At 33.2% G+C, this 15,911-nt stretch overlaps 1 protein-coding gene across 1 annotated transcript in view; it reads right to left on the bottom strand.

Moving 5' to 3' along the window:
• Positions 1-1,108: 1,108 nt before the first annotated feature.
• CYLC2 (cylicin 2) overlaps positions 1,109-15,911 on the bottom strand; it is a 41,803-nt gene continuing 27,000 nt past the window's right edge. Inside the window, exons 2-6 of the mRNA XM_040631338.1 lie at positions 4,942-4,982; positions 3,611-3,732; positions 2,020-2,218; positions 1,691-1,890; positions 1,109-1,558 (exon numbers count right to left, since the gene is read on the bottom strand). Coding sequence (XP_040487272.1) covers positions 1,109-1,558; positions 1,691-1,890; positions 2,020-2,218; positions 3,611-3,732; positions 4,942-4,982 — 1,012 coding nt within the window. The remainder of the gene's footprint in view (positions 1,559-1,690; positions 1,891-2,019; positions 2,219-3,610; positions 3,733-4,941; positions 4,983-15,911) is intronic.

Raw genomic sequence — 15,911 nt, 5'->3', positions numbered from 1 at the left:
CCTTGTTTAAATTTACCTGTATTGGTAATTTGGAAAATTTTGATTTTCATCCTGTTTTAAATGGAGAGAAGTTGGCTACTATTTTCTGTTTAAAGAAAAAAAAAAAAACCTCTAGATAAGAAAGTAATTGTTAAAGTTATCATGTATCATAAACCAGTCTTCTCTCTCATGATAAATAACTCTACTTAACTTTTTCGTTGATACTTTTAAAGTCTTCATTCTGTGGTATTCTCACTAAATTCATCAGTAATTTCTTATTAATGAGAAAGCCCAAAGTAAGTGCTACTAAATTCTGCCAAATTCCAGTAAAAACACAGTCAGCAGATTACACAGAATTTTATAAGAATGGTAGATTTCAATTCAAACTTTAAATTGGCTCAATTATTGTTTAACCCAATTTGGCTTATTATAAAACAAAACTAACTTACCAGGTGTGCTTATCTTGGCTTGGAAGTGGAACATTCAGCATCCATCAACCTGGTTGTGGCTGTTTACACTTCAGGGATGGTGGTATAGGTTCACAAGGAAATCATATTTTCTTTCCTTCTTTCTCTTTCTTTCTTTTTTAAGGAATGCTACATCTGATTTGTATTTGCATTTATTCTGAATTACAGTTTCTGAAATTTTCTTGGCTTCCCCTCATTACTCCTGCCGTTCTTTATTTAAATCTGTTGATGCAGCTTCAGACTTTGATACTATAGATTGAACATCTGCCTCCTTGGATTTTTTCAAAGTCTTTATTTGTTTATTTATTATTTTATTATTATTATTATTATTATTATTATTAATCTTTTGTATCCACAGATTCAGTGTCATTAACTTCTACATCCTGTTTGAATATTCTTTTTTGAACCTTTCTAGGGATCTTTCATTTACTCTTTCATATTCCCAGACTTAGCATAATTATCCTTCAAGTCCTTCAATGAATCATCTCTTAATTCTTCATATCTTTCTTATATTTTATGTTTTTCTCAGTCTTTCTTTGTATTCTTCTTTGTCCCATTTTAAAAATTATTTGATTAATTCTTTGAATCCCCTTGTCACTCATATTCAGTTTCAGGCTACTTTAAAATTGTTTATCAAATGCTTTTGAATTATTATTCAAGGCTTACTTGCCCTTCTTGGCATCCTTCTTGGCATCCTTCTTGGTATCCTTCTTGGCATCCTTCTTAGCATCCTTCTTAGCATCATCCTTTGATTCAGTATCTGTCCCACCGGCCTTCTTTTCATCTTTCTTATCTTTTTTACTCCCCTTTCTCTTTGCATCTTTCTTGTCTTTTGATTGATCATCTTTCTCTCCTGGTTTCTTTGAATCTTTTTTCCCATCCTTATCCTTCGCATCTTCAGATTCTGTAGACCCTTTTTCCTTCTTTGAACCTTTCTTGTCTTTCTTGGCATCTTTCTTGGCATCTTTCTTTTCATCTTCAGATTCTGTAGCAGACTCCTTGCCCTTCTTTGAACCTTTCTTGTCTTTCTTGGCATCTTTCTTGGCATCTTTCTTTTCATCTTCAGATTCTGTAGCAGACTCCTTGCCCTTCTTTGAACCTTTCTTGTCTTTCTTGGCATCTTTCTTTTCATCTTCAAACTCTGTACCTGACTCCTTGCCCTTCTTTGCAGCTTTCTTGTCTTTCTTGGCATCTTTCTTTTCATCTTCAGATTCTGTACCTGACTCCTTGTCCTTCTTTGAAGCTTTCTTGTCTTTCTTGGCATCTTTCTTTTCATCTTCAGATTCTGTACCTGACTCCTTGCCCTTCTTGGCAGCTTTCTTGTCTTTCTTGCCATCTTTCTTGGCATCTTTTTTTTCATCTTCAGATTCTGTACCTGACTCCTTGCCCTTCTTTGAATCTTTTCTTTCTTTTTTGGCATCTGTTTTTGCAACATCTTTTTCATCTTTAGTTCCTGTTTCTCTATCTTTATCTTTCTTTAACTCTCTCTTAGTTAATTTTGTCTCCTTTAAAACTGTGGGTTCTGTTTCTGATTCCGATATGCCCTTCTTGTCTGCTTGCTTGTCCTCTTTACCTTTCTTAGCTGTTTCTGGAGATACAAGTTTTTCTACGTCTGCTACTTTAGCATCTTCCTTTGGGCGATGGGTTGGTTTATATGGACGTTGCCTCCTGGCAGCTAAATACTCAGATGGTCTCTCAGAAATTCTCATTAAAGAACTGTGCATCCATAATGGTCGTTTAGGACCTTCTTTTATTTTGTCTGAATCATGTATCTGGAATATTGGTTAGAATAATAATGAACAATTTGTATGTTACACAGCTTTTATTACCACATATCAAATGCATTTTAACTTCAGCCATTAAAAGATTTTAGATTTTGATAAATAGTGGAAAAATTGTAGATGTCATAGTTTATTCTGCTTTTCCAGTTTCATTCTTTTTTGGACTAACGGATAGCCATGTCTCATTGTGGGCCTTATTTCAATTTAAAGGATCTTCATAATTCCCTTAAGATACTATGTTAAAATTGGTAGAGACCTCACTGACTAATGACATATCCGAATCTCTCTTCACAATCAGGAGACGGCTTTTTTTTTTTTCCTTTCTCAGTGTTCTCAAGAATTCTTAGAATATCTTGCGTACTTTCCATTCCTAGGCTAACTCAGAAACTAATTGTTCTCTAATATGTAATAGTTTTATGTTCAGACATATCCTGGTCTCTGTTATTTCATACACGGTCTCTGGAATTTGGAATGCCACCTATAGTTAAAACTACAACCCTGAAACTCCTGCTAACTACAATAATAAAAACTATAACATTTGGTGCACAAAAATTTGTGCAGAATGGTGCATTTTATTTTCACCTCCTAACCAGGTATTTGCAAAATCTTAATTGCAGAAGTAGCAAACTTTGGAAATGATGTTAACAAACAGTAGAAAAATAAATTGAATAAGGAAAGAAAGGAAAAGCAAAGAGTGTGAGATGACAGAATAAGCTAGGATCACTACTTACTGGAAACACTCCCTAAAATAAGCAAGAGTTGATGATACTTTTGTGAAACTTTTTTTTAAGCATTTCCTATCCCATGATGACTCTAGATTGAGAAATACTTATCTTCTAATATTCAGAATCCTAAATGCTACATTACAGAAAATGAGGAATCATTAAAACTTTATCAAGATATGATATAATCCCATGATTCTAATGAGGGAGTTTCCCCAGCCGGGGGACATTTTCTGAATGTTCATACTAACTGTAGCATTAGGATCTCCAGATTTTTGTGCTTCTTGGACACATATTTTCTATAGTGTGGGGTTACTAAAGAAATAGTTCATATGAAATAAGGGGCAATGTTTATACAGTGAAATGCAAATAAAATATATCTACTTCCTTCATGTAGTAGAATTTGAATTACCTTTAACTGTGCTGTCCAGTATATTTAAAAGCCACAAGTGAATTGAATTGAATTGAAATGTAAAATTCAATTCCTCAGTTGTACTAGCCTCATTTTAAATGTTCAATAACCACACTGGAATGCAAAGACATAAAACATTTCTGTCATCACAGAAATCCCATTGGTCAGCGCTGATCTGTAACACATATAACTATACATGGTTTCACAAGTTTAGCCCTAGTAAAATTATATGATCTTTCCAATACTCACAGGAACTGCATTGTCTCGTAATTGGGATGGTTTTGATCTCCTTTTTTTTCCTGGCCTTGGTGGTTTGGGAAATCCCAGGGCAAAGTGTTGCTGATTCCATGATTTTTTGCTTAATTCACTGACTAAAATAAGAAAACATTAAGTGTTTTAGAATAAGTAATGTTTCATCAGAACTAAAATGGCAGTAAGATAATAGATTCCATGAATGAACAAATGATACAAATTATGGCTTCATTTATTTATTTATGTTTGAAATTCTCTGCTATCAATATATGAAAATAAAAATTTATTTTCTATTTTGATCAGTTTTACAGAAAACTACATAGTCATTGTGAAACTAATATACTCTGTAATATAAATGCAAGAAAGATCTTTACTGCTTTTTTTTAATCATCTGTCTCTCCCAGTCTTGATTTTTGCTTTAGATTCTTTTGGTTAGAATACAATTCTTTGGAGATCAGAAAATATGATAACTACTTCTGTAGCCTCCAAAGTACTTAGTACAGACAGTACTTGTTTTAAAATATTCAGTAAATATATATGATTGAATCTAAATGCTAATGCTTAAGGTTCCTTTAGTTAGTAATAATTTTCCAAGCTACAAGAGTAAATGTTATACACATAAGAATGACATTGTTTTTATAAGTTGCATATTAATGAAGTAAACTACAAATAAAGAGTATGTACAGAATTGTGACTGTGAGGGAAAAGTTACCTGGAAACTATAAGAGAAATGTTTAAAGATGTTTGGGGTACTAATAGGAGTGAGAAAGATTTTCATTTCATTTAAACATGTGCAGTATAATACTTTGTATAAGAGAAAATACACGTTGTGTATCTCCTGGAAACAGTCAGGATCAATGAGAAAATATACAGAATGAAAGGCATATTTAAGCTCAATATATGAGGGAAAATCATTCAATATATGAAGTCCTTCAACATCAGATTGGTGAATTTTTGGCCAATTATAAGGGGGTTACAGTCTATCATGAATGTAGTAGAAGTCATTACAGACATGGGTGAATTGTTGATTCAGTTTCTATACTACTTTTCAACTGTAAGATTATCTGATTGTATGATTTCTAACATGTATGATTTCTAACATAACACCTTTATGTTGCTGAACATATTTGCTTAAACTTTGTTGGATTCAAAAACAAAGTATCTTTAGAAAGTGTTTGCCAAGTCCATGAGAAAGTTGATTTTTAATGATGTTCCATGAGCTACTGCTTTATCATCCTGAATAGAGGATAATAATAATTTATCCTTAAAAGTAATCATAATCCTAAAATTAATCATATTTCAAAAATAAATATTGAATTCTTTCTTACCTGGAATGTAATTATCATATGTTCCAAAGTTTATTTTTTGGCTATTAAAATAAGAGGGAAAGGTTTTAATTAATTTATATAAAATCACTGTATTTAATGATCATTGTGTGTAAGCACTTGCCATCACCAACTAGAGAAATATATTGCATTCTCTGATCTCTACTATTATATAAGATTATTTCATCCTAGAAAAAAATAGAGATGAGTAAATGTGTGTTTTTAGCACAAACTTCAACATAACTAAAACAAAGTAGATAGAAACATTTTAAAAATTACCAAATTTTGCCATATCGGTAATAGAGACTTTTTTAAAAACTGTGAATTCATGGTTGAATTATTTTTCTCTATCTCATACTCCAGATTCTCTTGAAATTAAATTTTAGCAAAGGCATCACTTTAAAAGCACAGCTTAAGCAAAATCAGGTCCTCAAAATATTCTCAAACTTAAGCAAATCCAAATCATTCAGTGGCATACTTGTATGTCTGTGAATGAGTATGTGTGTGTGTGTGTGTGTCAGTGTGCACTGTAAGTGTTTATATGGATTTTAATTTTTTAAAATTTTTGTTCTTTAGGAACATCTGAGAAATAAAAGTATGTTTAACGTATTTTTCATTTAAAAGTTTCCATTTGCTTTAGTACTATGTGAACATGTTTATTCTCACAAAGAACTCTATAATCCCATTTTATTTATTTGTAATGGAGGCATATATTAAGATCTGATAGAGAAATATTATTTTACAACATCCTGTTACATTACAGAAACCAACAAGGATCACATGTGAGTTTTGAACTTACACACACATACAAACACACATGCTCACATAGTATTTTACTTATTTTGACATTACGTAAGTATTAAGAAAGAAGTACATTGTAGAATCTAAACAAACAAACAAACAAACAAAAAACCCAAGTGAATAAACAAACAAAAAGCAGAACCCGATCCATAAACAGAGAGAAGTGTTGGTTGCTTGGGGAGGTGCAAATTGTAGGAAGGGGAGTGGAAGATAGAGGCTTTCAGTTATGGAATGACTAAGGCATAGGAATAAAAGGCACAGCATAGGGAACATAGGCAATAATACTGTAATAGTGTTGTATGGTGATAAATGGTACGGTACACTTGTGATGAGCATAGCATAATGTATAGAGAAGTCTAATCACTGTGTTGTACACCTGAAATTAATGTAACATTGTATGTCAGCTATACTCAAATTGAAAAAAAATTGAGGAATGAAGTACATTAAAATAAATATCTCAATATCTTTATTTAGGCTCTGTTTCCCAACACAAAACTTGACACATTTTTGTCACCTTATAAAAATTTACATGATTTTGGGGCACCTGGGTGGCACAGTCGGTTAAGCCTCCTGGTTCTTGGTTTCAGCTAAGGTAGTGATCTCAGGATCATGGGATCCAGCCCCACATTGGGCTCCACACTCAGTGCAGAATCCGCTTAGGACTCTCTCTGTCCCCCTATGCCCCTCCCCCTTGCCCTCTCTCTCTCTCTTTCAAATCTTTAAAAAAATAGGAGCGTCTGTGTGGCTCAGTCAGTTGAGCGTCTGGATTTTGATTTTGACTGGGGTCATGATATTGAGGTCCTGGCATTGAGCCCGGCTCAGCAGGGAGTCTCTTTGTTTCCCTCTGCCTCAACCCCTCCCCCCCTCATGCTCTCTTTCTCTCACAAATAAATAAATCTTTTTATTAAATTAAATGATTTAATTGAATAAAATTTAGGATATATAATCAAAAAGTTATCTAGTCCAGTGTTTTTTTTTTTGTTTTTTTAAGAAGTTTTTATTTAAATTCCAGTTAGTTAACATACAGTGTAATATTAGCTTCATGTGTACAATATAATGATTCCACACTTCCATACAACACCCAGTGCTCATTACAAGTGCCCTTCTTAATCCCCATCACCTATTTAACCCATCCCCCCCCACCTCACCTCTGGTAACCATCAGTTTGTACGTAGTTAAGTGTCTGTTTCTTGCTTGGCCTCTCCTCCTCTCTCTCTCTCTCTCTTTTTTAATTATGTTCAGTTAGCCACCGTATAGTACATCATTAGTTTTTGATGTAGTGTTCAATGATTCATTAGTTGCGTATTAACACCCAGTGCACATCACATGTACCATCTTTAAAACCCATCACCCTGTTACCCCCTCTCCCTACCCCTCCCCTCTGAAACCCTCGGTTTGTTTCCCGGGGTCCATAGTCTCTCATGGTTCATATTTCTCTCTCTCTCTCTTTTTTACCTTTCCTTATTTATTTATTTTTTCATAAATTCCACATATGAGTGAAATCATATGGTATTTGTCTTTCTCTGAGTGACTCATTTCACTTAGCATGGTACTTTCTAGCTCCATCCACGTAGTTGTTTTTTAAGTGCGAACATGCATTAAAATTGCCCCACCATATCTAAATCTCTAGGTTTGGATCTAGCCAATGGTCATTTATACTGTCCTGAAGAAATTTTGCTGTTCAACCATGGTTATGAACATCTCTGTTTTAAATACTCTGAAAGAGGAAACATTTCAAGTTCATGAAACAATATTATTAAAGTCGAGATCTAAAAAATTATACATAGGTATGATCCATTAATTCCTTGTATAATCCCTGGGGCATGTTCTTTAATCACCAAAAAATTGAATTAGAAATCAAAAACAAAATTATATAGAAAATACACAAATATTTTTTTTAAAATAGTTCTTTCTAAATAACCAATGGTCAAACAGAAATCACAATTCACTTATAAAAAAGAAGCAACCAAACAATAACATAGCATCAAAAATTATGGAATACTGCAAAAAGGTGAGAAGAGAATTTATAGCTTTAGTGTCTTATACTAGAAAAAAGTTTAAAACATTTTTTTAAAAGATTTTATTTATTTGAGAGAAAGAGAGAAGAGGAGCAGGGGGTAAGGGTAGAGAGAGAGGGAGAAGCATACTCCCCATTGAGCAGGGAGCCTGACCTAGGGCTTGATTCTAGGACCCACAGACCGTAACCTGAGCTGAAGGCAGATGCTTAACTGACTGAGCCACCCAGGCACCTTTAAGACTGTGTTTTAAATCCCCGCATTAAAATTAAGAAAATATCAAAATAAATTCAAAGTTAGAACAAGACAGAATCAAAGTGAAAACAAAATTAGAGCAAAAAATCCCAAATTTGATTTTTTGTAAAGATTATTAAAATTGATTAACTCCTAGAAGGACTGACAAATAAAGAGAAAACACAAATTACCAATATCAGGACTGATGCAAATTTTATAATTACATAGATTTTAAAGGATAATGGAGAATATTATTAACAATTTTATGGCGATCAATTCAGCAACTTAAGTGAAATAGATGAGTTCCATGTAAAACTAATCTACCAAAACAGACACATGATTAAATAATAAATACGTGACTAGCCTCATAATTATTAAGTAAAATGAATCCATTATTAAAAACCTTCCCAGAAAGAAAAGCACAGACCCAGATAGTTTTACCGATAAATTTTTTTAAATTAAGGAAAAATACTAATTCTATACAAATTTTTCAGAAACGAGGAAGAGAAGGATATTTTAACTCATTTTTGAGAACAATATAAATAACCCTGACACCAAAACTTCTTAAAGACATTACCAGAAATGAGTATTATAGACCAAAACCTTGTATTAACACAGACACAAAAATTCCTTAACAACTTGATAAGTAATCTTGAACTGAACAATAATATAAAATGGCAAAGACATCATGGTTACTGAGATTTACTTTCTGGAATGTAAGATTAGTTTAACATATGTAAATCAACCCATGTAATTACTCCAAATAACAAATAAAATTCATCTGATCATTTCAAGATATGCAGAAGAAATTTTGAAAAAAATAACACTCATAATTAAAAACTCTGAGAAAACTAGGGATAGAAGACATCTTCCTGAAATGGATAAAGTGTTTTGAAGTAATACTTGTTCCATTTCAAATGAAACTGAAGGGGATACCACATTGTTGAGAGTCCTTATCCTTTGAATTTATTATACATTTTAAAAGGTATCTGAGATATAGTTAAAGGCAAGAGTAAAGGCAGGTGTATTCTGTACTAAGATTAAAATTTTTCAGACTAAGAGGAAAAAAAAAACCCACAAATGCAGTGATAATGTTTACTCCTTTAAAGGAAAAAAGAAACCTTTTCCAGTGGTAATATAAAAAATAGATTTTTGTTCTAAAAAATAAAGTCCCCCATGTGTCCCTACATTAGGGTCTCAGCTTTTTATTTAGGAAACCTAAACACAGCTCCCTTTCTACATCATGAATACATGACATTCCACAATGTTAACAATGGGTACCTTCTTTACTTAAAACTCACACATACATGGAATCTAAAATAAAATGCAGAATCAGACCTATAAATACAGAGCACAAACTGATACTGTCAGAGGGGTGCAGGATTGAAGGTATGGGCAAAATGGGTGAAGGGGGGTGGTACATACAGGCTTCCAGTTAAGGAATAAATAAGTCATGGAATAAAAGGCACTGCATAGGAAATATAGTCAGTGATGCTATAGTACCATTCATTGTATGGTGACAGATGGCAGCTATACTTGTTGGGGGCAAAGCTTAATGAATAAACTTGTCCAATCATTATGTTGTACACCTGAAACTAGTGTAACATTGTATGTCAAATATGCTCAAATAAAACAATTTTTAAAAGAATAAAAAGGAATCCTGAGATTAAAAAAAAAAAAAAAAGCCTTAGAGATCCTGAGATTGATATTGAAATGATTGGATGTGTGCACTGCACCTGAAGTGAAGGCAGATTCTGTGGCATCTGTTTCCCATTCACCTTGTTAAAATGAAGTATTAGTTATTACGTTTCCTTTTATATACATCCAGAGACCTTAATTCAAAAACTAGTTATATCAAGAAAGAACAACCTTTTTGACTTGTTGCAGTTTTTTTTTTCTTTTTAGATAATTAAATTAGACAATAGTCTCAAAAGAAAAAATAAAACATAATGCTGACAATGTTTTTTGTTGTTGTTATTTTTAATGGGGAACTTCAAAAATGGAATCTAAATATATCCTGGTCTAGAAAATTTCTCGACTGTCCTGGAAAGGTAGAGATGCTATCACCAGCAACACCCAATTTAGGTGAAAGAGTGGAAAAATGCCATCTATTCCCAAAAGGTTAAATGTATTGAATGCTTAGGACATGTAAATTTACATAGGGAGTGAGAACTAAAGTATTCAGTTCGTGGCTATTTTGGGGTCCTATAAACTCTTCCCAGTGAAAATGAAAGAACTAAATTTGTCACTAACCCTAACCTAACCAACCTTAAGAAACACAGGAATTTTCAACCATACCGTTAGGTTACATTGTACCAGATTCCTGTCAATCCACTCTGCCCCTCCCCCACAAAGGGCTGTTGAGTTACCACAGACAAACTTGCCTGTGCTTGAAATTCATACATAATATAACATACAGTATATGCTTTTGTGTTTCTGGATTTTTCCAGTATAATTTTTTTTTTATTTATCTATATCACTTAAATGAATAGTTCATTCCTTTAGATTGCAGAGCAGTATTCCATTACATGATATACACTACACTGAGTTTTTCCATCCTCCTGTTGACGGACATTTAAGTTACTTTAGTTTGGCTTATTGTGAATAAAGCTGCTATACACATTTTGTCCAAGTCTTTTTGTGAACTTCTCTTGGGTAAGCTATAGTGGAAATACTGAATCATACCTATAACATGTGTATGTTTAACTTTATTTTAAAATATCAAGTGATATTCCAAAGTGGTTGTACCATTTTATACCCACCACCAATGCTGAACATGTCAGAAGTCTTACACTGTTGCTGACTGTTGGTGTCATTAATCTTTAATTTTAGCTGTTCTAGTAGGTATAAAGGGTGTAAAGGATATCTTTGAATCAGAGGATATATATTTATTACATATAATAAAAAATATCAGTTTATACATTATGTATATTTATATATGTATATAAAACTTTCCTATGGGGCGCCTGAGTGGCTCAGTCAGTTAAGCGTCTGCCTTCAGCTCAGGTCATTATCCCAGGGTCTTGGGATTGAGCCCCGCATTGGCATTGGCATCATGCCTGCTTCTCCCTCTCCCACTCCTCCTGCTTGTGCTCTCTCTGTCAATTAAATAAATTAAATCTAAAAAAAGAAAATAAAAAGAAAAACTGTCCTAAAAAAATTCCCTGAAGAATATTTTTAGTTTTCTTATCTATGTCTTGCATATATTTCAATAAATTTACTTTTAAAGTTTTTTTGTTACTGAAAATTGTACTCTTTTCTTAAATTTATATTTTCTATTTTTTCCAGTTATAGAAATATAATTTATATAATTAGATCCTGTGTCATACAATCTTATTACATTCACTTAATAGCTCTAAATAATTTTTTTGTAGATGTCACTGGATAATCCACTCAATCATGTCCTCTGTGAATAAAGGTAATTCTACTTCCTCCTTTCCAATCTTAATGTTTTATTGCCTTATGGAACAAAATAGGGTCTAGATTACAAGGCTGAATAGAAATAATGAGCATCTTTGCCTTGTTTCTGGTTTATGGAGGAAAGATAGTCAACATTCCACAGTTAAGTTTGATTTTAATAGTAAAATGGCTGCAGATAATCATTATATGTGAGTGTCACAAGATATCCTGCCAGCTGATTTTGGATTTTAGGATTCTGTATCAGATATATGCAAATAAAGCCATAAAATACTTGGCAGAATATTTTCCAGGAACTGACTGGGGCCTGAGTCACTCATATTTGCTGTAGAAGTCTCTTTTTTAAGGCAAAGATCAAGTGCCATATGGTTATTGTCTTGGTGAGGGATGGCTCTATGTGTAGTACGGTGAAATTTCCTATCTTTTTCTGACATTTTCTAGAGCAATGTTTCTCAATCTGGGATCATTATGAATCTCTTACCCCCGAAGGCATTTGCAATGCCTGAGATATCTTCATCACAATTGTGTGCATGTTTTGGGGTGTTTGTGAGTGTGTGTGTGTGGGGGGTGTACACATACCAAGTGCTGATAGTGGCATCTAGTGGGTAGAGACCAGGGATGCTGCTAACTAATTACAAGACAGGTACTCCCTGCCCCCTCCCCAGTCCTCAACTCCAGTAAGGAGTTATTCTGCTTAAAATGGCAGTAGTGCTAAGATTCATAAACCTTATTTTATAGCAAGGTGAATTCCTAGACAAGATAGTAAGAGAGGACCTTATTAATGCAGCTCAAGGGACCAAAAAAAAAAAAAAATGTACAGTGGATATGAGATCCAGAGGCTTACACTGGAAGTTTAAAAAGTTCAGATATTTAGATAACTCAGTCTTTGTGAAAACCTCTCCCACTTCCTTCAGAAACCTTAGATCTATTAACTATTAGAAATGAAAGGGTTGAGTTGACTGACACAACCTGAGTTGGAGGAAAAGGCAAGATAGGTGAAACACTTGAATGGAGTTGTTGAGATTTGGATGAACAAGAGTATTAAAGAGGAATAAGTGACGGGGAAAATTGAACTCAAAGAAGAAAATTTTCTTTATCAACTATAAGTTGATGGCCATGACACAGAAATTTAAGTCTAAAATTAAGGTCCTGTCATAGAATTCAGAGGAAAAACAAAGTAGGACATGATTTCTGCATCTCAAATTCTGTTAAGTGAACTGGAAATTGCCACTTGAATCCAAATAAATATGATAATTTGTTATTAAGGATTTTTGTGTATGCTTGAGGCCATTTGATTATGAATTTAACCACAGTTTCCTTCTATGGTAAAATGAGATTTTTAGAATTATACCAGAAAACAACATAAAGAAATAGTCATAAAACCAAAAATAAGTTTTTAACTCTTGGTGAAGTTCTCTTAAAGCCCTGCAATGCTCATGATAATAGTAATGCCATCAACATTTTATTGTGCTTAAACATTTTAAAGTAATTAGTATACAGTGTAATTCTGTAATGCTCTATGCTGGAGTACAGGTTGTTTTGTAATTATCAGCAAGTCCCTCAGCCTTTAATCATTACAAATTCATTGAATCCTTTTACTCATGATTGTCCTTTAAAGTAGTGATTGCATTATGATGAAGTAGGCACCAGTGCCTATTAAAGCCCGTTTTGTTTATTTTCAAGTTTTGTGTTTTATCTTTCCTTTAAAAGTACTGTCCAAAGAAAAACCAGGTACAGTTTCCTTTCTATTTCACAGTTCTATGCCTTCACCTTTGTTCTAAGCCTACATAATATAAAGGCTTACATAATTGAAGATCTTCTTTCCCTACCTCATTTCAACACAACATAAATTAAGCATAAGGAAACCACTATCATCAAACTTCCCTTGTCTGGATAATCTGCTTTTATTGCAAAGTACTTTTGCATACTCAGTATTTCTCAAGAGGAAATTATTACCAAAAGTTTAGCACCCTTGACCTATGCCCTCTAAAGGTCAGTAGACTCCTCAGTCACTGTGACATTAAAAAAAAAAAAAAAAAAAAAAAAAAAATTCCCATAAATTTCCAAATGGCCTCTAAGGAGGTGGTAGTTCCCCTGAATGAGAACCATGAATTATTTTCTTCTGTATATTAGAAAATACAGTATGACAAAAACAAATGAAGTAAGGATCACATTGAAAAAGACTTATCCAAAGCTATGTATGTATTTTACTGAGGTGAATGAACTAGTTAATTTTTATATCAAAACAACCTCTGATGTTGCTTGAGAATGTATATGTCTGCTAAACACATACTCTCTTGTTTATAATGAATAATAATGACCAACATCTCTTTATACACTAAAGAGGGTAAATATAAAGCTAACTGTAGCATTTCAGTTATCTTAAAACATAAAATTTTACAAAAGGACTTACAATCTTGGTACAGACATTTCCCCCACCTATGATTTGCCAGGACTTAAGCACTGTAAGTTCAAATTAATGATGTTGAGAGGTGACATCATAAAGAGGCCAGGAGCACTGGGAGTTAAAGGGGAAAATAAGAGGAATCACTTTTACTTGTATTTTATGTTCTCTAATATTTAGTCTAAGACTTGTGTTTTCTTTCATTCATTATTACTGACCAAATATAACTGGTGGCTTAAAAATAACTGCTGGTTTTACATCTTAATAAAAAAAAGCTCAATTGAATATTTCATGTACTTATAATTTATTGACTGATATGACAAAAAGATGAATCTAAGCATCTATTAAAATCAATTGTAATCTGATATTCATGTGTCTTTTGTTAAATCCTTTGCATAGCGTGCCTTTTACCTTTTCCCATCCTAAGCACCTGTGTTGCTCATAGATAACAAATTTTTAAAGAAGGCTAGGTGCTTATTAAAATTATCAACTTACTTATGGATCTGAGATAATTTTTACTACACTCACCACTCCAAACCACTAACAGATGATGCAAATACTATATAGAGTAATATTTGAACATATTGCCATTACCTAGCTCCTTTTAGGGAATTCCAGCTGATTTTTTTTCCCCCTTAAGGAATAGCTTCATTAAACTTCAGCTCCTGTAGGAGATCAACTACAAAAATCTCAGCGGTTTTAACTCAGTGAAAGTTTTTATCTCATGTCTCAGACCATACTAAGTTCTAGAGTGGCTGGGTAGGAGTTTTCCTTAAGGTGATTTAGTAATTCAGGTTTCTCTGATTTAATTGCTTCATTATCTACTGACTTAACACTATCAATGCTGATGTTTTCCTGCAAAGTGATGTCTTAGCAAACAACATATGATTTCTAAATCCACAATATTTTGTTAATATTTTATAATATATACCTCATTTATGAAAGTATATGTATCCAGTGCCTTTCTTCTATCAGCATGTAGTAAGATCTGTCATGACTGGGCAGCCAGTAATGCTTGCCTTCTGCAACATGACCTCTTGAGTTAATTTCTCATTGTCATCTTAAGTAAGTGTGTGTGATCTATTAAGATCTCAGAGAGCTAATTATCTTTTTATAATAAACTTACTGCTTTTGTGCTTCCTACTTTTCTCACTTCTACGTACAGTCTTTTCTTTGTATTCAAATAGTCCCCTTAACATTTATCATAAGGCTGGTTTAGTGGTGATGAATTCCTTTAGCTTTTGTCTGGGAAACTATTTATCTCTCCTATTCTGAATGATAGCCTTGTTGGATAAACTATTCTTCGTTGTAGGTATTTTTCTTTCAGCACTTGAATGTATCATGCCACTTTCTTCTGGTCTGCAAAGTTTCTGCTGAAAAATCCTCTGGTAGCTTTATGGGGTTTCCTTTGTATATAGCAGTTTTCTTTTCTCTTGCTTTTAAAATTCTGTCTTTATCACTACTTTTTGCCATTTTAATTACTAGATGTCTTGGTGTAGACCTCCTTGGTTGATTTTCTTGAGGGCTCTTTATGCCTACTGGATTCTGGTTCCTTCCCTGATTCAGGAAGTTTTCAGCTATTATCTTCAAAAATTTTTCTGCCCCCTTTTCTTTCCTCCTTCTGGGATCCCCATAATGTGAATGTTATCACGCTTGATGGTGTTTCTGAGTTTTCTTGATCTCTTTTCTTTTTTTATTGTTCTTTATTCTTTCTCTCATTCAGCTTGATTGCTTTCCATTACTCTGTCCTCCAGGTTGCTGATCCATTCTTCTGCTTCCTCTAGTCTATTATTTTTCCCTCTAGTGTATTTTTAATTTGTAATTGAGTTTTTCATCTCTGATTGGTTCTCTTTTGTTTTCTGTCTCTATGTTGAGGGTCTCACTGAGGTTCTCCACTCTTTTCTCAAGTCCATTGAGTATCTTTATGACCATTATTTTAAATTCTTTATCAGGCATATTACTTATCTTCTTTTTTGTTTACTCTTTTGCTGTGATTTTTGTCCTTGTCTTTCATTTGAGACATATTTCTCTGTTTCCTCATATTGTCTAACCCTCTATGTCTTTTTCTGTGTGTTAGGAATATCAGCCACATTGCCTGCTCT

The sequence above is a fragment of the Ursus maritimus genome, unplaced genomic scaffold (genome assembly GCF_017311325.1).
Source record: "Ursus maritimus isolate PB19 unplaced genomic scaffold, ASM1731132v1 scaffold_17, whole genome shotgun sequence".
Lineage (NCBI taxonomy): Eukaryota > Metazoa > Chordata > Mammalia > Carnivora > Ursidae > Ursus > Ursus maritimus.
Note: the sequence above shows the minus strand (reverse complement) of the source record. Positions and strands in the feature narration are given on the sequence as shown.